We start from the raw sequence: 21,114 nt of genomic DNA, 5'->3' as shown, positions 1-21,114 counted from the left end.
TGTGTACTGTGTAATGTGGGACTGTTTTTACCTTGAATTATCCACCGAAGTACGCAGGAAGTGGAACCAACAACAACAACAACGTCTAAAACCGAGCTTTTCCTCCATGATCACATATGTACATCAAACCCAGAGAGAATCAAACCACCACACATTTCTCATTCATCTTCACGGGTCGATGCTTTCTGCTGTCAGTCTCTGCTCTTTGTACCTTGTTAAGAAATCAAAGGCCCCCCCCCCCCCCAACCATCGCTCCGGAAGCTTTCTGAACCCCCCGAAGCTGCTTAACCTCCTAAAATGGATTCTGGACATCTTCTGGAAACTCTAGCCTCGAGTTTGGCTCTCAGTTCCTCTGTGTTCCCCAAAGCCCTGAACTTTCCAAATCCTGTCAAACTGCTCTTGGATAGAGGAGGAAAAAGAAGAGAGGAAGGGGGGTAAGATCAAGGCTCAACAATTTATTATCACACAAACCGAACAGCAACATGTGGGTGAAAAAAGAGCGGTCAGAAAGAAAACAGGTAAACATCGTCCTTGTTGGTAAGTCGCTGGTTTGACTTTCAATGCACTGAACGATAAGGATGTACATTTTCATGCAAAAGTACCATTCGATATTTGTCGGGCAATATTTGACTGTTATTCAAAGGCCCGTCCACCACGTGTACACATACAGGGAGACTCATTCACACCATAAACTTGGACTCAACAAACGGTGTAAACTTTTCTTTGTTTTTTAAACCTCGTCTCTGACAATCAAATGAAAGCATGACAGGTAGCCATTCATTATTGATCAGTGTTTGGGCCGTCTGCTCTGTGACTGGGTGCAGCTGTGCTAAACTGATGATCAGCTAGTTTTACCTTACAGGGTCGTTATCGTTTGGTAGTAACAAGGTCCTCTTCACTTGCTTTTATTGTTTTTTCGTGACGGTTTTCATTATCTGATTCAGGGATCTGAGGATTGAGCGCGTCATATATTGTACACATTATAAAACCTTTTCTCACTGGGCTGTATAAATGTCATTGACTGGGCTTGGTGAAGAGAAGTCAAACAAGGACAAGAGTCTCAATCAGCTTCATGGAAATGAGACGCTGCTCGTTCTCGGCTGACCATTTCCTCCAAACTCAAGTGTCTGAGAAAGAACAGTAGAAAAACAAATTCAAAAAGCATTTACAGTCATTTACAGGCTAATGCTAATGACATTTCCCTTAAATGACCCGTCTGTATGCGCCACAGGGTGCCGCTCAGCCGCAGCACCAGACCATTAAAACTGGAATGCTGTGCGTGGAAAACGATTCCAGCCGGTCACCTCTGCTCCGGGAGGTCACGTCTTCTGGGACCGAGCGGTCAGACCGGGTCAGAACAGAAGCTGAGGGGCCCGGCGGATAACGTGATCCAACTCCACTTCTTTAAAAATGTCAGTTCTCACACTGTCCGGAGCTACGGAGGCCTCACAGGGACATTTATTTTCTAAAGGTCAGTTCTTGTGCGATTGTTGCTCATGAGAGAAGCGGCGTCGATCCAATTAAGCCACATGTGCTGCCAAATGTAAATGAGAGCAGCGACACGGTTTTACATGAAACCCTTTGAACCGGGCTGGTCCAGGGTCAGCTGGACAGCAGCACCACACGGAGCTGGTACCGTCCTGGTGTCGTGATTCTACGCCGAGTTTTGACATCTGAATCCCTGCAGGAATCGTCCCGTTCTGTTGGACTGAAAAGGTGAAAAATGAAAAACAGAACCATTCGGAACAAGAGGGACGGTTCTGATGGGCTTTAAATGGAGGGATGACTTGGTGTGACTTCCCTTCTCAAGTCCAGACGGTTCCTGCGCGACGGCCGAACACACGGATGGAAGGAAAGCTGGTCTCCAGCGCTTTATTTCTCTTTTATTTCTGCATCGCTTATGCTGAATGCTCGTTTACAGAATGTGGCGGGTAGAAATGTACGAAGGATCGAAAAGTTCGGAGCGCGTTCCCGTTGAACGCAGCGCAGCGATGCACACGGAGCAGCAGGAAGCAACGAAGTGCAACTAGAGCTAACACATTAGCTCAGAGTAACGGTAGAAAAATCGTTTGCAACCTTGAGATAGGAAACAATTTTTGATTCTCCTATTTTTCTACTATCATTAGTGTTAACTAACGCAGTGACATTAACTGCCATTAGCAATGTTGTTATCATTAGCTAACGTTACCAACATTCGTACAGCTCACGCTACGGTTACGATTAAATAACGTTAGCTAACAGTACCTACTGTTAGTTCATGTTAGTTTATAGTCAAATTAGCTAACACTAGCAGCCATACGTTTGCACCGTTAAGTAACAGTCACAGTCAAAAAAAAGCTTTGCCAACGTTGGTTACGTGGCTAAAGTTAGCAAACAGTTATAGTAGAAATAGCATTACTGTTAAAGACTTCGTTCCCCACAATCTTTTAGTACTTCCTCACGAAGGTCGTTGCTTCCTGCCGCTCCGTGAGCATCGCTGTTGAACTCATCGATCGACCCTCATATTTCCTCAAACTACTGAGATGTTCATTTGTCCTGCAGCATCACAGCCGTTCACCATCCTCTGCATCTGTTTCTCTCTGTCTCGTCCCGACACCTTGTCGCTACCGCCAGCCGCTTCCTCTCCCGCCACCTCATCCACTGACTCCACTAACACCACCCACGCTACTAATGCCAGCACCCACGGTAAGCAACCCTCCACCCCCAGCCTAATATTCCTCTGACTCCCCTTTCTCCTTCCTCTCCATCATACTCCACCTTTCATATTCCCTCCAGTGTTATTATTATTATTCCTCTTCCTACTTTTTCACCTTCCCCCTCCTCAGTTACCTCCTTTTTTCCAAATTGGTCATTCATTTTGTTCAGTTGCTGATGATTTTTTTTTACCCTCCTTCTCTTTTTCCTTCGTCTCATCTCCCGTAAATTTACGATACATTTTTTAAGCCTCATTCAACATAATATTTTTTTACTTCTTTTCATGGAAGTCATCTCTAGTTCATCATCAGAAAACAATCATCCTTAATGGTCGTGAGAAGAGGTTTCCCCTCATAAAACTCAAATCCCTTTGAAGCTCTGAAATGTTTTGGCCTTCAAAGAACCCTTGAAAAGTTGTTCGCAGCTCTTTTACTTTTCATGAAAAGTAAAAAGGCTTTATTATTAATCTGCTTGTTCTATTATTCATTATCTACCTGGGCTAATTCAGCTGTGATGAATTGGACCAGATAAACGTGTTCGACTCGGGAGGACTTGAGACTAGATAAATATTTCCCGCCACGGCGTCTTAAAGAATGAGTTCATCGAATCTTGGCATTCGTTAATTAACCTTTCTGTCATTCTTTTTCCAGCTGAAAAAAAATAACTCGAGTTGAATGAATGTTCCCAAAGAATTTCTAAAAATCAGCTTCTGTTCTCTGATCAGAGTAATAAGAACTTTCTGTTCTAACAAAGACAGCCGAGCTCTCGATGGAATTTTAAGTGCGTGGAAAATAGTACGGCTGTTTTAAGACAAACATGTGGGAGGTTTTATTTATTAGTTTATTTCATTTATTAGTAGTTTAAGACAAAAAAAACTGTCGCCATTAAAAACCTCTGAATCCTTTGACCTCCAGTCCAACCTACCACCACTCCATCTCCATCTCCATCCACCATCCCCACCACTAGCATGCCTCTAACCCCAACCATCAGCACCAGCACCGCCAGTACAGCCAGTTCCTCATCATCATCCTCCTCATCCTCATCCTCATCCTCTGGTAAGGTTGCTTTGCTGCTTGCTTGTTGGCCATGAGCATCGCTTAGACCTTCCATGCAAAACACAAAAAAAGCTCATGACTATTAGATTAGAAATTAGATTTAATTTAGGGTGCAAAAGCCTCAGTTACCTCCAGCAGGTGTCAGTGTGATTTCAGTAGTTAGAATGGTGTCAGATGTGTGACAGGAAATACGACTTCTGTTTCCCGGCAGAGGGACACAAAAGTACAACCCCGTTTCCCCAAAAAGTTGGCGGCAGTGTTCCTGGATCACGTTTATACCTGGTTTCATCTTTGTAGAGTTTTAATCTCTGGTGGACTGACGAGTGTATGACAACCTTTGGCATTACACCGCGCTGCTACATGTGTCCATAAAGCTGACTGATGATCTGTGATTGTTTACTTCCCCTGTAGCCCAAAAGACAACCAGCACCACAGCAGCTGTTTCATCATCTGCTACCACTAACCACGCAGCTACTAACCCCACAGCTCATGGTAAGAGCATCCATACCGGCATCGCTTACACTCGCTAGCTTTAAGTATAAAACACGTTCCAACGCTGTGACTGCATGCAGATTGAACCTGGCCGGTCCGGCCGTACGTAGGACCGGACTCTGGACCAGATCATGTTAGAAGGTTTAGGGCATTCAATTCTGCAGTCGTACCACGTGAGGGGAATGATTTCAGTTTATAACCTGATGGATCACAGCTTCGGTCATGATGTTTAATTTTTAAGTACAACGAGTAGTTACAGATGTTTCTCTTCAAACAATTAGAAGTGTTTGAAGCAACTTCAGATTTCAGAGTAATAGTGGGTCAATCCATTCTTCTTATATTCTAGTTAAAACACTGCCTCATTTATTTATAAGATGTCAAAGTAGATAGAAAGGCAGTAAATTCTCACATTTAGGAAATATGTTTGGTTGTCTTTTTGTTCTTTAATGACTTTTAACTGCAAACATTGTTACTGTCACTAAAAACAAGTTCTTTAACATATGATGTTCACAGTAGAGTTGTTTGATATTTATACAAAACTAACCCGATGCCATCAAAATCATGGGAACATGCGGAACTTCTTACTACTTCTAACTACTCACGATGACTACATGATTATTTCTTTCTTCTATTTATATAGTTTGATATAGAATGGGAGCTTTCCTTTGGTTTTTGATTTAGGCCGTTTTTCTGTAGAAAACTCGTACGTACTGATTCCTTTTCTTCAGGCAGCAGGGAAGTGTTGTTCCCGTGTATCAAATGTTTGTCAAATGTCCTGTATTGAGTTCTACCAACAGGCTGTTTTGTGTCTGTCTTTAAGAACCATTTGTATCAGTGACTCTCTCTTCTGATTGGCTGACTCTTTTCTGAGTGACACACATCCAGGCCAATCACAGGTTTTCTTCAGTCTTGTAGCTTTAACAGACTCAGGTGTGACAGTGAATCGTGCTGAGGGCGAACGGCACAATTGCTGAATACAGGCTGTGAGCATTTCTCTGCTTTGACACTTATACAGCTTTTACTTTAATTAACCGCCTCCCCTCTTCTAACCAGTGAAGTCCCAGTCTACCTCAATGTTGGTCCAGACTCCAGGCGATCCTAAAATATCGCGCTCACGAGAATGGGCGGGACGTGAGGTCACAGTGACCTACGATCACCGAAATGTTATCAGTCCATCTTAGAGTCCATGTGAACGTTTCTGCCAATTTTGAAGACATTTCCTCGGGGCGCTCTCGAGATATCGTGTCCAGGAGGACGGACAGACGTCCTGAAAAAACAAGATTTTTAGACGATATCGGATCTTGAAACGGAGACACTCCAATTGATTTTATTGAACTAACACCTGCAGATGTGATACCACTGCCATCCAAATGCACACAGCTGCAGGGATGCAATCACCTCATCTTCCTCACTCTGTTCTTCGGCCTTCTCCTCGTCCCTCCTCCATGTTTCTTCTTTATTCATATTCCCAGGAATGACTCCTCTGCTGCTCTTCGTAACTACTAACCAACCAGCGACTAACACGCTTGTCACTGCTGCTTCCTCTCGGGGTAAGACACACACTTGCATGTCTGCAGGTCTGTAAAGTTACTCTTCCTCATCACTCCTCTCCTTTTATTTATTTTTCTTCCCCCATTTTCCTATTAAAGTCTCTCCGGCAGAGTTTTCCTGCCGCTGTTTGAACTACTGGTCCTGTCATTTTCAATGTGTTCACTTTAATAGTGTTTTAGATCCTTGGTTTTATAATGATCAGAATAGCTGCTTCCTCTGTTGTGGTACTAACAGTGTAATCGGCTGAGTCGTGCTTTGGTTTCCTCTCATTTACATCGATGTGTTTTACCGGTTTTCATGCTGCAAGAACTGTAATCAAACATCCGATTTCTTCTCCTGGTGGTGATTAAAGAGCGTTAGTGATGGCTTGTCTGATGTGAACAAATGCATTTTATTCCCTTTATTGTCACCATAATGCTGTGATGTGTCGTTTCCTGGCGATAGCGGAGGAGACCGCAGTGACACCTCCGCCCAAAACCTCTGGAGTCACTCTGCAGCAGCCTGAACCTCCAGGCTCGCAGTCCAGACGTCTGGGTGGAGCGCCAGCTGCTCACCACAGAAGACGGATGCTTTCTGTCCCTTCACCTCCAGGTCCTGCAGCTCCTTCACCTCCTGGTCCTGCAGCTCCTCTGCCTCCAGTCCCCATGCACAGACGCACCAGGCCAGGAGGTTCCCTTGCGTCCAGTCGGTTGAGGACTCCCGCCCCGGCTCCGACCTCCCTTCATCCACCACATCCACCCAGGCTCTCGGCTCCACCTGAACCCGCTCCCTTCAGACCCGCATCCTTCCTCCCCAGACCCCCGGGCCGTCGCAGCTCCAAGACCTCGCTGGGGTTCATCTCCACCCCTCTGAGGAAGAGGCCGACTGGAGGGAGACGTCCCGCCGCCACCAGAGCACCGCCCAGTGTGGAGGTCCGCATGACGAAACCCGAACTCAAATCCACCACCAGGCCCTCATCCACCCAAACAGGCGGCCTCAGATCCACCGTTGTCCACTTTGACGCGTCACCACCAACCGTTTCTCCCCAACCGAAGGAGAGCTCCACCACCGCTCAGGACTCCGGACGACGTCCTGAATCCGGGGTTTCAACCTCGCCTCAGGGGTCATCTCCATGGCAACACAAAGCGGAGGGATTAAAGGAGTCCCCCTCGTCATCTTCATCTTCATCATCAATGATTTCAGCGGCGGCGGTGCTCGGCAACAGAAAGAACAAACCTGTGGCGTCGCAGTGGTCGCCGCCGGGCGTGAGCGGTGCTGAGAGCCTGACGGTCGCCACGGGCAACCGGACAGACGCTCTGGAGTACTCGTCGGGGTCGGAGACGTTCGCGTACGATCTGACCGACTTCACGGAAGACGGCGGCACGTTCAGCTCATACGATCTCGACGCCGCGTACGCCCTGGAGGAGCCCGCCGCTCCTCCCGACGGCAGCGAGGAAGAGGAGGCCACCGCTCCTCCCGACGGCAGCGAGGAAAAGGAGGCCACCGCTCCTCCCGACGGCAGCGAGGAAGAGGAGGCCGCCGCTCCTCCCGACGGCAGCGAGGAAGAGGAGGCCGCCGCTCCTCCCGTCAGACACCCGGCGACCGATCCGGAGGGCGGAGGTGAACGTCTCTCGCAGGACGGACCGACGTCCATCAGCTCTGCTTCTTCTCACGAGGCTCCGAACATCACGACCACAGGAGGGCAGACGTTGGAGAAAGGTTCCTCCTTGCCGGCTGCATCGTCGCTCCTCCTCATACATCCAGCTCCTCCTCCTCCTTCGCCCGGAGCCCCGCTGAGCTCCTCTGAGGAGGTTTTCCCCGAACGCATCGTCTCCTCTTCGGTCCCGCAGAAGGAAAACGAGGCTGCGACGTCCATTTCCTCCTTCACAGACTTTAACAGGAATGATGTCGGAGCAGCAGAAAGGACACACGAGCATTTCCTTCCTCTTCCTTCTCTGTCAGCATCCTCCCCCCCCATTCTTTCTCCTCCATCACCTTCCTCCCCCTCTCCTCCCGTCCCGTCCATCGCCGCTCCTCCTCTGCAGCCCTCCCTCCTCCTCCTCCTTCTTTCAGAAACTTTGCTCGACTCTTCTCACGCTGCCGAGTCAGACAGAGTTCTCGAGAGCTTCCAGACGTCTTCGTTGTCACTTCAGTCCTCGAACCTTCACAGAGACTCAGAGACTTCGCCGGTTGACACTTCAGTGTCACTTCCTGTCTTTTCTGAAGCTCCGGCTGAATATCAGACGCTCTTTCCTTCTGCGGAAGACTTCTCCGACACACCTCCGTCCGTCCCATCAGAGCGGATCATCCCGACTCCCTCGGGGTCACCTGCGGCTCTCCTCCCAGATTTCCCCCGAGCTCCGTCGAGGTCTTCCTCCGAGGCAGCCGGGCTGTCAGTCAGTCGGCTCTGGGTCGGTTCTGATCCCGGAGATGTGAACGAGTCACGTCCTCCTCATCGCTCCGGCTCCACCTCTCCGCCGCCGGCTGACACTCCGGCCTCCGAACGCACCGCGGCTTTGCTCCGGGAAAACATCAATGCCCATTCTGCTTCTTTCCCCTCCTCATCATCAAATGCCTCCCTTTTAACCTCCCTTTCCCATCGCCGTGACAACCTGTCGCTCTCTGAGCCTGCAGAGGCAGAGAGGATGATGGGAGCTGCACCGCCTCCCTCTTCATCCTCCCTTCTTCCCACAGCAGAGGACGCTCCTCTGTCTTCACTTGGACCTCCTTCCATCCTGACCTCCTCTTCACCGAGCCGCGGGAACGCCGGCGTTCTCCACGACTCGCCGACGCACGACACGTTCGGTCGGCCCGCCTCCTCCTCTTCCTCGCCGACTCCGTCAGTCGAGGCACAAACACAGACGCCGGCGCTCCACGGCGGGCCGAGTGCGCAGCTCGGCTCCTCGACCCGGCGGCACGCCTCCGGGCCGGATCACACACACACTCCACACACACACTCCACAGCACACACACACACACAGAGAAAGGAGCCTGGAGCGGGTTCCTCCTCCCCTCTCCTCTCTGCTCCTCTTCACCCTCCTCCTCCCCCCGTCACCGCCTCCTCCCTCACTCCTCTCCCCCCCGGCCGGGCGACATCGCCGTCACTCTCCGACAGACTGACGCGTGCGGAGTTCGGCTCCTCGTCAACGACGACGACCCTCGACGGCCGTCCTTCGGACCGGGTCTCCGCGCTGCCCGCCGACGAACCGAAGTTCAGCCAATCGCAGCCTCTCGCTGAGGATGAAGTGGACGACGATGTTCTGCCTCCGCGTGCGAACCGCTCCCACTCAGCAGAGGCCTCGGATGCCCTCACGGCTGCTGCCGGGGAACCCGCCCGTCTCTCTGCCGCGTTCGATCCGGCCGACGTCGTCCCGAAGATTCACACGGCAGACGAACACGAGTCGGCCGAGCAGCCGGCTGCTCCGGATGTTCAGACCACCGCTGAGCCCAGCGCGGCGTCCACGCAGCCGACCGGTGCTCCGGTTATTCCGAACCCCCCGCACTCTTCTGGCCTCAATCCCCCCTCCGGACCCCCCGCCGGCTCCGCTATCGATGCCCCAAATCAGGGCCTCATTTCTGGGCTGGAAGAGCTCCCACATCACACAGCGGGCTTCCGTCACAGCTCCGAGTCCAACACCAGCACCGCCGCCACGACGCTCAGAGACTCTCCGTCAGCTGGAGGGACGAACGCCACGAAGACGTTCTCGGATAACGCCGAGGTTTCTGAGGAGGAGCCGGCCGACAGCGCAGCGGCGGCAGATCTCAGCGGGAGGTCAAACTTAACGCTTTCAAAGCTGAGTTTGAACTCAAGTCCAAGCGTGTCGAATCACAGCGGAGGTCAGGGCTCGGCGATCGAGGCCTCGCAGCAGCAACAGGTCAAAGACAGCTACGTCAGCCCGACGCCGCCGCCGGCTGTCGACGCCCACCGCTTTAAAACCGCCTCTCCGACAGCTCCGCTCAAAGCGGGCGGCGCCGCCACGCTGCACCCGACTCCTGGACCGGCGTTGCCATGCCAATGTAAACAACGCTTTCATTTTACATGTCTGTGTGGACTGTCATCGGGGAACAGTATGTCGTGCAGCACCAACCAACCGTAGACGTAGAAAACCCCCCAAAAAAACAATCAACCACAATGATGCGAGCATGCAGTGGGGAAAAAAATTCAGCTTCTGTGTTCTGTCTTAAAGTCTTTAAACTTGTTTAAATGAAAACATTTAACAAGCAAATGAGCTGCTGAAGACGTCCACAAACTTTTGGCCGTGCAGTGATTTATCGATGGATCCAAAACAAAAAGCTGGTTGAGAAAACAACTAAAGATTTTAAGACTGAATACGTGACGTTAATCATGTTTAAGGTGGCCGGGTTCTTGTTTTTAACGAGTAATTGGGTTCCGATTTCTTTGTCGTAGATCAACCTGTCAATCATGCGAATGGGCGGGATGCCTCGGGGAAGTGGAGGCTGGTGATTGGCCGTCGTGATTCTGGGTCATATTTTTTTGTTTTAGTCTGGTACTTATAGTTCAAACAAAGGGGATCATAGCGAACTCTCTGTCTCCTTCATCTGTCCCGGTTGCAGTGTTCTCGTTTTGTCTCCTGATTCTTAACGCTGTCTTCTTTCCGTCCGTCCAGCGTCTCGGTGGAGACGTCCTGCTCCGCTGCTAATTAAACCTCCAGAGGTGTGCAGCTGGCAGCGTCTCCCCACCGGACCTGATGGAGTCTTCAGTAGCAGCTACTAACAATTAGAGATACTAGAGAGACACCTAGTGGCCGATGTGAAGCATAGCAGGAGAGCTGACAGCCCTGAAACAACAGCTGCATTTAAATGGGATGCCGTGAGACAAGATTGACGTGCAAATATACACCCTTCAAAACTGAGAAAAACAAGCTTTAGATTTGATCAAGAAAAATAAAATGTACTTTATTTACCAACTATATTATTATATTTTTACAGTATTATGGCACAGCAGCATGTATTAACAGGCAACTATAGGATATATTTTCTAAAGGGGAGTTTACAATTCAACAAATATTCATGACAATATTTCTAATAATTGGCTGATGTTTCCCTACAGTAAGTCAGTGTGTTGTCATTAAGATTTTTAGCAGATCTTTGAATAAATCTACATAAAAAGCATCAAAACAAACCCCAGTTTCTCTGTTTTCCTTCACAATAAACTAATTCAGGAAACTCATGAGCTCCAACAGCCGACTGCTATGTGGCACAAAGCGCCAAAGAAAAGTTTCATTACATGTGTGAAATAGTTTTTTTTTTCTAAATTGAGACTGAAGTATAATTTCCTCTCGCCTTCATCTGCAGAGGTGTTGTTCTACCGGATGTCGTTCATGGTGGATGATGGGATCTCGGCGCTGACGGAGGAGGAGGTGGAGCGAACCGTGTCTCTCTGGGTAAGACGAAGATTGCAGATCTGAAAAGTGAAGCCAGTGCAGAAGTGTGTAATACCACAGAGGTCCACCAGGAGCTGGCTCCAATAGACCACCATTCAAAAAGCATCCACTTCTCTCCTGAATTAGATATCAGGCCTCAAACAGAGCTTTGTTTGGGGGCGTGTTTGCTTGATTGGCAGGCCTGCGGTTCAATCAGGTTGCTGGTGAATGTGGGCGGGGCCTAGTGTCAGCTCTTCCCCAGCTCGTCCAAATACAGTCACTTCTGGCTTGAACAGCAGATCATTTAAACTAATATTACGTATGCTACTCGTGATGCAACATGGTAGAAATAAAAAGGAAAACAACTTCAGTTTTAATTAATTGATTAAAAAAAAAAAATCTAAATATTGATGTGATTTTTCTTGTCTTCTTGCAGCTGAACGAAACGTTTCAGAACTGGACCCACACCGTCTACGTGGATCATATCAGGTAACTGAGTAATGATATCAGATGTGACCGCATGCTCAGAGAAGGAGGAAGTATTCAGATAGTTTACTGAAGTCAAAGTAAAAATAAGTTAAAGTTCTGCAGTCAAAACTTCACTGAAGTAAATGTCTGTATCAGCAAGATTTTCTTAAAGTGTAAAAAGTAAACGCTGTTTAAAAACGGTTTGTTTTGCTGAAAAAGGAGGAGAAAATAGAAAATAAGAGGGGAAGTGAAGTCGGAGATATGCCTACGTTAAACTACATGATAGCATTCCTGTTTGGAGCGTTGGTTGTTCTCGTCCTCCGAAATTAACTCCTCTGCAAGGCGCACTATTAACATGACCTGTAGGGGGCAGTGTGGAGGTGGGACAAAGTCAGGAATGGAAACACGTCTGTGCAAGGTGGAAAAAACGCAGGAAAAACTAAATGTGGGCGGAGCCAGTGGAGTGTTTTTGAAAGAACTCGTCTCACCTCGTCACCATTTCCTCCCTGCAGCGTCCAGCCTGGTTCGCAGACCGGAGGAAACCCCAGCAGGTAAAAAAAAGAGAACTGTGGGTCAAAGGTCAAAGATCAGAGGTCAGGTAGGTGGTCTCTGACCGACTCGTGTGCCGTCTGCAGTTTCTCCTGCCAGGCGCTGCTGGTGTATTACTACATCACCAATGAGAGTCTGGGCGAAGCCAGCGTGTCTGCCAGGCTGTCCGGCAGCGAGGGGCCAGTGGGCGGAGCCATGCAGATCAGACCCGCCTCCATCGACGTCCAGCTGATCGGTCAGATTTTCAACTTTCCTCATTTCACTTTCATCAAGAAGAAACTTTTTTTTTTTTAACAGCATCAAACCTGAACACAAGAAGACGGAAAATCTCTTCCTGGTGTTTCCTCATCAGATCCTCCAGTTTTTTTTAGGTTTTTTTATTTCTTCTTTCTGTTTGCGAAATAAAACGACCGCCGCTGTTCCTCCTCACAGAGAACTGCCCGGAGGAGAAACCTCTGCACTACCACTGGCCCGAGAGCCGACCCACCGTCACACAGCACCTGCCCTGCTTCCCCAACAAGGAGCAGAGCACCGCCAGGACCTGGTAACACACACACACACACACACACACACACACACACACACTGAGTGCACTTTATCCCCCTGTATCTTCACTGAAAGGTCTCTCTCTTCCTCCAGCGTGATCAATCCTCAGAACTTCTCCTCCTACTGGTCGGCCGCTGACTTCAGTAACTGCACCGACATCGACACCATCGAGGTGTCGGCAGGTACGCTGCAGCTCTCGGCCAATCAGACGGCAGCAGCCGCTAGAGCTTTAAAGTGAAGCAAAGTTAAGTTAGAGGCTTCAAAGGCAAACGGGACAGATGACGTGCAGACGAGCAGGGGATGAAATTTAAAAAACTGCAGTTCCTCAAGTGGCCACTAAGGGCTGCAGAAGTCAGTCGATGTTGATGAAGTGAAATAAACGTGTGAATCGTTTCTTCTGTCGGTTCTCGGTGCAGAAAACGCCGTCGAGGTGGCCGTGCAGCTCGCCGTCATCACCAACAACGAGCTGTCCAACGAAGAGGTGCGAGTCCGGTGACGTTGATGATGATGAGGAGGAGGAAGAGGAGGAGGAGAGTAAACTGTCCTTCGTCTCTCCGCAGGTGTCCAAAGTGGTGACGAAGGTGAAGCAGCTGGTGAACGTGGCGAAGATCAACAGCACGCTGGCGTCCACCGTCGTCGCCATCATCTCCAACGTCATGACCAGTTCAGAGACGGCGCTGGCTGCCTCCTCTGAGAAGTAAGCTCCTCCCCCTCGGCTGCTCCTCATTCAACTCCGCCTCTACTCCTCCTTGACTCCGCCTCTTCTCTCGTGTAGTTTAGTTATTCACACGAGTAAAATTAGAAAAGCATAAAATACACTGAGACATTTTTCTGTTTTTGCTAGTACCTATTTTGAAGAAGTCAAATTCTCATTTCCTCCTCTTCCTCCTCTTCCTCCTCCTCAGGGCTCTGAAGATGGTGGACGAGTTGGTCCAGAAGATCGAGTTCGAGGGTCCGTCCATCAGCATCACCTCCAGACATCTAGCTCTGGGTATATCGGCCCTCAACACCTCCGCGTTCAACGGGACGTCCTTCAGCGCCTTCATCGCCCCGAACACCACCGACCCCCAGGTAACAGGGGGAGGAGCCTGTGAGGGGGAGGAGCCTCTGAGGCAGCCTCCTTTATTCTTTACTGGCTGTCTATTTCCTCTTGAAGTTTTATTTTGAAGGAGCCTCTGACTGTCCACCCACCCCCCCACCCCCCATCCAGGTGGACTTTGAGTCGGACAGAGTTAACCCTTTAGCTCAGGTGACCCTGCCGGCGTCCCTCCTGTCCACCGTGTCTCTGAGCGAAGATGACCTCTCGTCTCTGTCCCGGATCAACTTCATGTTCTTCAGCAGCACCAACCTGTTCCAGGTCAGAACCGCAGTTCTCCTCTTCCTCCTCCTCCTCCTCCTCCAGAGTGTGTGAAGGCTCCTTAATGAGGCGACAGCAGGTAACAGGAAGTGTGATGGTGTTTCAGAAGGAGCAGGCCGGCCGCTCTCTGAACAGCTACGTGGTGGCGAGCAGCGTCGGCAACTTCTCCATCAGGAACCTGGTGGAACCGGTGGAGATCCAGATCGCTCACCTGTCCCAACAGGTGAGTGTGTGTGTGTTAACATTTAGATTTTTGAAAATTATTTGTATAATATTTTTGTCTTTCAATAATTTATCTCATTTTTAAAAATAATTCTCAATTTATATTTTGTTTTTCTAAACATTTAAGTTGTTTACTTTAATATTTCTTTTCTTTTACATTTCTTTCTTGTTTTATTTCACATTTTATTTGCAGCGTGGAGAGAGAAACAGCTGAAATGTTCAGAAGTTCAATTTAAGAACAAAATAACATTCAGAACTTTTTTGATATTGAGTCGGTTTGTGTTTGAATTTAAATATTTCTAAAGTTAAACCTGATTTACAGAGTGAGGAGAATCTTTTATTTTGAAATGAGCTGTTGGATGTTTCTTCTTTCCTTTCAGCCCTCTCTGAATCCAGTCTGCATGTTCTGGGACTTCAGCATGAACAGTAAGTCCTCGACCTGCAGGGGGAGCCGTTTCACCTCGAACGATTTACGTGAGGAGCTCTGATAAAAAGGTTTCATCCGGCGGGGTCCTGCTGCAGGTTTAAGTCTGTGCATGAACTCATGTTGGCACATCTAAGAATACATTTAACGTTTTACTGCAGCGTCTCTCGGAGGAAGTTCAAAGAAACTTTTTGAGAACCAGCAGGAGTTCTTTGTAAAACAAATAAAATACTTTCAGGTCAACAAAAAAAAACAATAACGTGGTTGTGGAAAGTTAAACATAAACTCTGAACCTTTTATTCCAGCCTGAATAAGATCAGTGCTTCCTGATGTAACGTCTCTGTGCTGCCACCAGGTGGAGCTGGAGGCTGGAACGCAGACGGCTGCAGAGCGTCTGAAGAGTCCAGCAGCAACAAAACCATCTGCCTCTGTGACCACCTCACACACTTCGGCATCCTCATGGTGAGACCGCTGTGTGTGTGTGTGTGTGTGTGTGTGTGTGTGTGTGTGTGTGTGTGTGTGAAAATTTAATTAAAACTTCAGAGCTGTTCAGGTTAAATCATTATTAAAACCTTTGATGCATTTAATGAACTTTTTAATGAATTCTGTTTGTTTGGACTCCCAGTTCCATCTTAAAGCTGCATCATGTGGCCGCCACACGTCGGATTTAAATTAGTGTGTGTTTAGTTGTTTTCCCCAAAGTTAAAACGCCGGTCATGAATGGGGTTCTTTGTTTCTCGTGTATTTAATTGAGTTCGCGTCCTCTTTTGTTCCCGGTGTTCCTCTGCAGGACATTTCCGGAGTTTCTCCCCACATCGATCCCAAGAACAACAAGATCCTGACCTTCATCACCTACATTGGCTGCGGCGTCTCCGCCATCTTCTCCGCCGCCACGCTGCTCACTTACATCGCCTTCGAGTGAGTTCGGTAGTTCAGTGTTCGATGACTCTCCCGCCAGGTGACTCTCAGCTGGTGATTTATATCAAAGAGAAAAAAAATCCAACAGCTGATTTTTGGGAAACACAAAATGTTCAACACATCTGCTCGCGCCACAGAAGTGTTTCTGAGTCCATGCAGTGATTTCCACGACATAATCAGGGCTGGGTTGGTGTTTCTAAGTGACGTTCACGTTTCGAAGGGAGGCGGAGCTTCACCGTCCGAGATCGAAGAAGGTGCATCAGGTTCAGGAGACACCAGGTGGGTTTTCTTTGTGTCACCGTGAATTCGTCCCCCAGAGTCAGACTGTCAACACGGAGTTCCACCAGGACCTTCTGAGAGAAAACCACCTGAACTGTGGCGCCATGGCAACAGGCTTCTCCAACATGAAAACACACACACTGCTCACAGCGGAGGAAAAGAATCCGTGGAAATCATTGCATGGGCTCAGGAACACTTGGCTGTAAAGCATGCGTGTTGAACATTTTCTGTTCCCCAAAAATCGGATGTTTCTGCTCCAGTTTCAGGTCCTTTCAGGTCCAACTCTTCTCCTTGTCCTTAATAGATGGATAAATATTTGAATTTATAGACAGATGATTGTCTTTATTCGGCTTCTGTCTGAGAGCCTTTGAACTGTAAAACCCCTGGAGCAGGCAAAGTGTGAGAAACATGAGAAACCGTCAGCGGCCGCAAAGCGAGACGCTTTTGGACAGGAAATGTGAGCGACAGCTGTTTGGGAGTTTGGACGCAGGACTGAAAAACAAACCGCAGCGAATCAAGCTGTCGTCAAAACCGAGTTTCTCAAACCGCTTTCTTTGTTTTCGGTCCGCTTCTGCCAGAAAGCTGCGGCGGGATTACCCGTCGAAGATCCTGATGAACCTCAGCACGTCCCTGCTCTTCCTCAACATGGTGTTCCTGTTGGACGGCTGGCTGGCCAGTCTGGAAACCGATTGGCTGTGCTTGTCCGTCGCCGTCTTCCTGCACTACTTCCTGCTGACGTCCTTCACCTGGATGGGCCTGGAGTCCATCCACATGTACATCGCTCTGGTCAAAGTCTTCAACACCTACATCCGCAGATACATCCTGAAGTTCTGCGTAGTGGGATGGGGTGAGTCCCTGATTGGCTTTAATTATGACATAATGTCATTTTATCTTGTTTTGTTGATGGAATTAAATTAAATTCTGACAGATTCAGACAGCCGGGGCTTCATACATCACAGACCTAAGGAACCAATCCTGTCAACTTGGAGGGGGCATGGCTTTCTCTATCATCGAGCTGCAGACGAGTGGTGGGGGTGCGGTTAGGGGCGGGGACTATTTGCATATTCATAGAATCACACTTACAGAATGGTAATTGGTTTTAAGACTATTTTTAAGACTGGTTTGGGACTGAGTTTAACATATTGGATATTATTTGAGTATTCACACTCCTAAAAGAATTTGGATGTCTGCGTCTCAGACTACCTCCCAGCGTGGAGATGGGATCTCTGCTGTGATCAGCCGGGTGTTAATGTCCGGTGTGAACCGGACCGCAGAGTCCAGAGAGGAGCACCCGGGAGCTGCTCTGCTAACCTGTGTGTTGGTTCCAGGACTTCCGGCGGTGCTGGTGGGGATCGTCGTCGCGGTGGATAAAAACTCTTACGGCCTGCAGGAGTACGGCGGAGGAGAGTCGGCGGAGGGATCCTCGGAGTTGTAAGTGACCACAGAAAGAAGTCGTACGTCAACGTTCAGCCCGACAAAGTCAAGTGAGTTCTTGAACTCCAGCTGTGTGTTGGCGTGAGAAACCAGCGGACTCGTGTTTCCTCCGCAGCTGCTGGATCCAGAATTCGATCGTCTTCTACACCACCTGCGTCGGTTACTTCTGCCTGGTGTTCCTCCTCAACGTGGCCATGTTCATCGTGGTGATGCTGCAGATCTGCGGACGCAACGGCAAACGGAGCAACCGCACGCTGCAAGAGGAGGTTCGGCTTCTCCAGATCACGCTCTGTTGTCGGCAGTGAATTTGATTATTTACCGTGACTTTTCTTCTGAAAGCAGCCTGACGGTCCTGAAACCGAGTTTTAACTTCCGTTCTGTCCGACAGGTTCTACGAAACCTGCGCAGCGTCATCAGCCTCACCTTCCTGCTCGGCATGACGTGGGGCTTCGCTCTGTTCGCCTGGGGTCCCGTCAGCCTGGCCTTCATGTACCTGTTCGCCATCTTCAACTCACTGCAAGGTGCAGAAACCGTCTCATTCATTGGACTCGGAGAGACACGGGGGTCCGACGCTCGTTATAAAAGCTCCTTCGAGTGCGAACGCTCGGATTACATGAGTTAAAGTTACAGGCGGTGTGTGACCTGCTGATTCAGGTTGAAACCAGTTCGTGACTGTGAAGGCATTTTTATTCTTCAATGGGTCTCATCACTTTGGTCTCATCTGGTTTCCCGACCTCTCGAGGTCACCGTGTCCTCCTGAACTTACAGCTACAGACGGAGACGGTCTGGTGCTTTGAGGTTTACCAAGTTTTGAGGATGATCTTTATCTGGAAACCTTCTGGGGGACGATGTGAACTGGACCTGTTTGGGTCGGAACCAAGCAGCAACCAGCAGTGACGTCACCCGTCGGCTTGTGAACGGCCGTTTAGAAGTCTCGAGATAACTGATGGACACATTTTATTCACTTTGGATTTGATGACAGAAGTTGAATGGGAGTCTATGGAGCCGGAGGCTTTTTGGAGCCGACCTCTAGTGGCACTCGCTGGTATTGCAGCTGAAGACACTTCTGCATCGGAACCATTTTTCAGACCCGAAGCCACAAACACTTTAACATAGAGTCTGTGGATCCGTCACAGTTGGACAACAACAAACTAAACCTCATCTATGAAGAGAAGGAGGACGTCATGAGGTCGGGAAACCGGATGAGACATGGAGGCCCAATGATGAGTGAAAATTCCTGCACAAACTTGGGATGATCCCGTGTCTTTCTGACCCAGTTCTTTTGTAAAATGTGGGTCAGCTGTGCCCTGGTTGTGACGGCAACGCCTCATCTTCCCGCCTCTGTTCTTCATCCCCCCTCAGGTCTCTTCATCTTCATCTTCCACTGCGCCCTGAAGGAGAACGTGCAGAAGCAGTGGAGGCGATACCTCTGCTGCGGCCGCTTCAGGCTGTCCGACAACTCAGGTATCTGTCCGTCCGTCCGTCCGTCCGTCTGTCTGTCTGCCCCGTGTGTTTGTCTCAGGTTGAATCCCTCCTCGGGAGTCCTGCTGGACTCCTGCCGGGTTCCCACAGCAGCCCTGGAAAAAAAAAAAAGAAAGAGGAGGACGCTTTATTAAAACATAAAACCTAAGTCACCTGGGCTTTATAGCTAATAAAAAATAGATACAAGTTCAGTCGTCTCTCAAAGACCGGGAGTCCTCCAAAACAAATCATATTGTTGGTTAAAATACAACTTATGTAACATTCATGGGTTTTTTTAAGCAACATTAAAAGTACTTAAAAGTTTAATCCGTAAGAATTCAATTCAATTTGTTTGTACATTACAGGGCGATAGTGAGTTACGCTGAAATCTGTCCCCCATTCTGTTGGTTAGTTTTAGGCAAGACGAGGTCCCAGAATGTGATGGGGGACAAATTTCAGCGTCACACAGGTCCTCATTGAATTTACAGATTTGTGTCCTGCTGCGAGTTAATGGTTTGTTGTGTTGTGTTGTGTTTATTTCCTTTTTTATGAAGACAGACTTTTTTAGCTATTTAAAACAACATTAAATTTTTTTTTTTTTCAGTACGATTTGTGATAAAGAAAAATCAAAACTGTTGCAGATGAATTTTCTCATGAGGAAGAAGTCTTAAAAAAGAAAGAACTAATCCTTCTATTTTCTGCTGCTTTTCCAGGTAACAACAAATTAAACAGTTATAAACAGCTGGGAATGTGTTATGAAAGCAAATAATAGACAATAAAAACAAAAATGTTTAATTTAAACTGCTTCAAATAAAATCAGCCATTAAAACAAAACAAGCTCTAAATCTAAAACATGCCTGAAAACACTGATCAAATAACACAAATCATAAAACAAAAACAGTTACAGCATAAAAGAAATAAAAGTGGATCACTAAAATCAACAATGTCTCCGGTAGAAAGCGTGTTTGAAGAGGAGATTTGAAAGACTTCATTCAAGCTTCATTAACTTGGACAACTTCTCCCCGACGGCCGTAGAGCTTCCGTCAGATAAACGTAGAGGAGTTCGGTCCTCCGGCGGGAAACGATGTGCGAGCTGACTCGTGTGTTTCTCCGACGCAGACTGGAGCAAGACGGCCACCAACAACACGAAGAAGGTGAGCTCGGACAACCTGGGCAAGTCTCTGTCCTCCAGCTCCTTCGGCTCCAGCACCGGCAACTGGACCTCCAAGGCCAAGGCCACGCTCAACCCCTTCACCAAGCGACACAGCAGCACAGGTGAGACCACGTCACCTGACGACGAGCAGGAAGTCGGGATTCTTTTTCATGTTTGTTGCTCTGGCGTCGTAGTTTATATTTTTATATTTTTATATTCCTGACAGATGAACGGATGAAGAATAAACTTGTTTTAACCGCGTTTATGTGCCGACTCTGTTGTTTATTTTTTTTCCTTTAAACATCAGAAACCGAACGGAGTCGGCACGTAAACGCAGTTCCCAGCTATAGTTTTGTGATTATTGCAGGTTTGTTTGTTTGTTTGTCTGTCTCTGTTGCCATGGAAACCTCCCCCCTGTCACATCCCCGTTCCCCGTGTGACGTTGGTGTATCATCTTGTGTTTGGTGTGTAGAAAGCTCCTCCAACCAATAACGAGAGCGAGCGGAGGACACCACGGAGGTAAAAGCTGAAAAAAAAGAAAAAAAAAAGCCGAGTTTGACTTCCTGCTTCCGGCATCACGTGATCCGCTTTCCCAAAACACTCGAGGTCAAAGTGCACGTTGAGGTTCAAACTGCGACGTTTTCGACTTTTAATTGGATGAAAAAATTGCACTGCGGCCGGTAGACGTTTTGGGAAAGCAGCCGCCGTGAATTGTGTTGCTGTGATTGGTCCGATCACTGTGATGTCATACACGCGCACGCCGTCTTGTTCCCGCCCCCCCAAGACACGCTGAGTGGGGACGAGGTTCCACTTACAAAACCTCTCTCTGATACTCAAACTCAAGTCCACCCACCCACCCAGAGTGCCCTGGGGTGCAGAAACAAGCGCACCCTGCATCCCCTCCCCCGCTAACATCCGCAGCGTGTTTGATGAGTTTGTTTTGGATCGCCGATGAGCGCTAACGCCGAGGTTCACATCACGCCGAGGAACTCCCGCTCGTTTGGATTCGCTGATTTGAAATTAACACCAAATGTTTGTGTTTGAATCCGGTTATTATTATGATGTCATCAACTCACGCTAGTAAATTAAACATCTGCTCCGTTGAAATCAGCGGGACGCAGTTCTTTTGTGACAGAAAATAATGAGAT

The 21,114-nt window shown here is 48.5% G+C and overlaps 1 protein-coding gene across 2 annotated transcripts in view; it reads left to right on the top strand.

Moving 5' to 3' along the window:
- The window catches only part of adgrg6 (adhesion G protein-coupled receptor G6), a 65,364-nt gene that overhangs the window by 34,952 nt on the left and 9,298 nt on the right, over window positions 1-21,114 (top strand). Inside the window, exons 9-30 of one of the 2 annotated variants that reach the window (XM_069723200.1) lie at window positions 4,161-4,241; window positions 5,714-5,791; window positions 11,088-11,176; window positions 11,592-11,644; window positions 12,136-12,174; window positions 12,259-12,407; window positions 12,605-12,716; window positions 12,812-12,900; window positions 13,135-13,199; window positions 13,279-13,415; window positions 13,624-13,789; window positions 13,929-14,075; window positions 14,182-14,298; window positions 14,678-14,723; window positions 15,077-15,183; window positions 15,512-15,639; window positions 16,497-16,765; window positions 17,247-17,349; window positions 17,468-17,618; window positions 17,741-17,873; window positions 18,715-18,816; window positions 19,933-20,088. In XM_069723200.1, the coding sequence (XP_069579301.1) occupies window positions 4,161-4,241; window positions 5,714-5,791; window positions 11,088-11,176; window positions 11,592-11,644; window positions 12,136-12,174; window positions 12,259-12,407; window positions 12,605-12,716; window positions 12,812-12,900; window positions 13,135-13,199; window positions 13,279-13,415; window positions 13,624-13,789; window positions 13,929-14,075; window positions 14,182-14,298; window positions 14,678-14,723; window positions 15,077-15,183; window positions 15,512-15,639; window positions 16,497-16,765; window positions 17,247-17,349; window positions 17,468-17,618; window positions 17,741-17,873; window positions 18,715-18,816; window positions 19,933-20,088 (2,517 nt within the window). The remainder of the gene's footprint in view (window positions 1-4,160; window positions 4,242-5,713; window positions 5,792-11,087; window positions 11,177-11,591; window positions 11,645-12,135; window positions 12,175-12,258; window positions 12,408-12,604; window positions 12,717-12,811; window positions 12,901-13,134; window positions 13,200-13,278; window positions 13,416-13,623; window positions 13,790-13,928; window positions 14,076-14,181; window positions 14,299-14,677; window positions 14,724-15,076; window positions 15,184-15,511; window positions 15,640-16,496; window positions 16,766-17,246; window positions 17,350-17,467; window positions 17,619-17,740; window positions 17,874-18,714; window positions 18,817-19,932; window positions 20,089-21,114) is intronic. The other variant, XM_069723201.1, reaches the window with a different exon arrangement.

Source organism: Brachyistius frenatus, unplaced genomic scaffold (assembly GCF_029030835.1).
Source record: "Brachyistius frenatus isolate BFR_SWC_R1_liver_20210118 unplaced genomic scaffold, ASM2903083v1 Contig_320, whole genome shotgun sequence".
NCBI classification, from domain to species: Eukaryota; Metazoa; Chordata; class Actinopteri; family Embiotocidae; genus Brachyistius; species Brachyistius frenatus.
The sequence above is the reverse complement of the archived record's forward strand: the minus strand, read 5'-3'. Positions and strand labels throughout refer to the sequence as shown.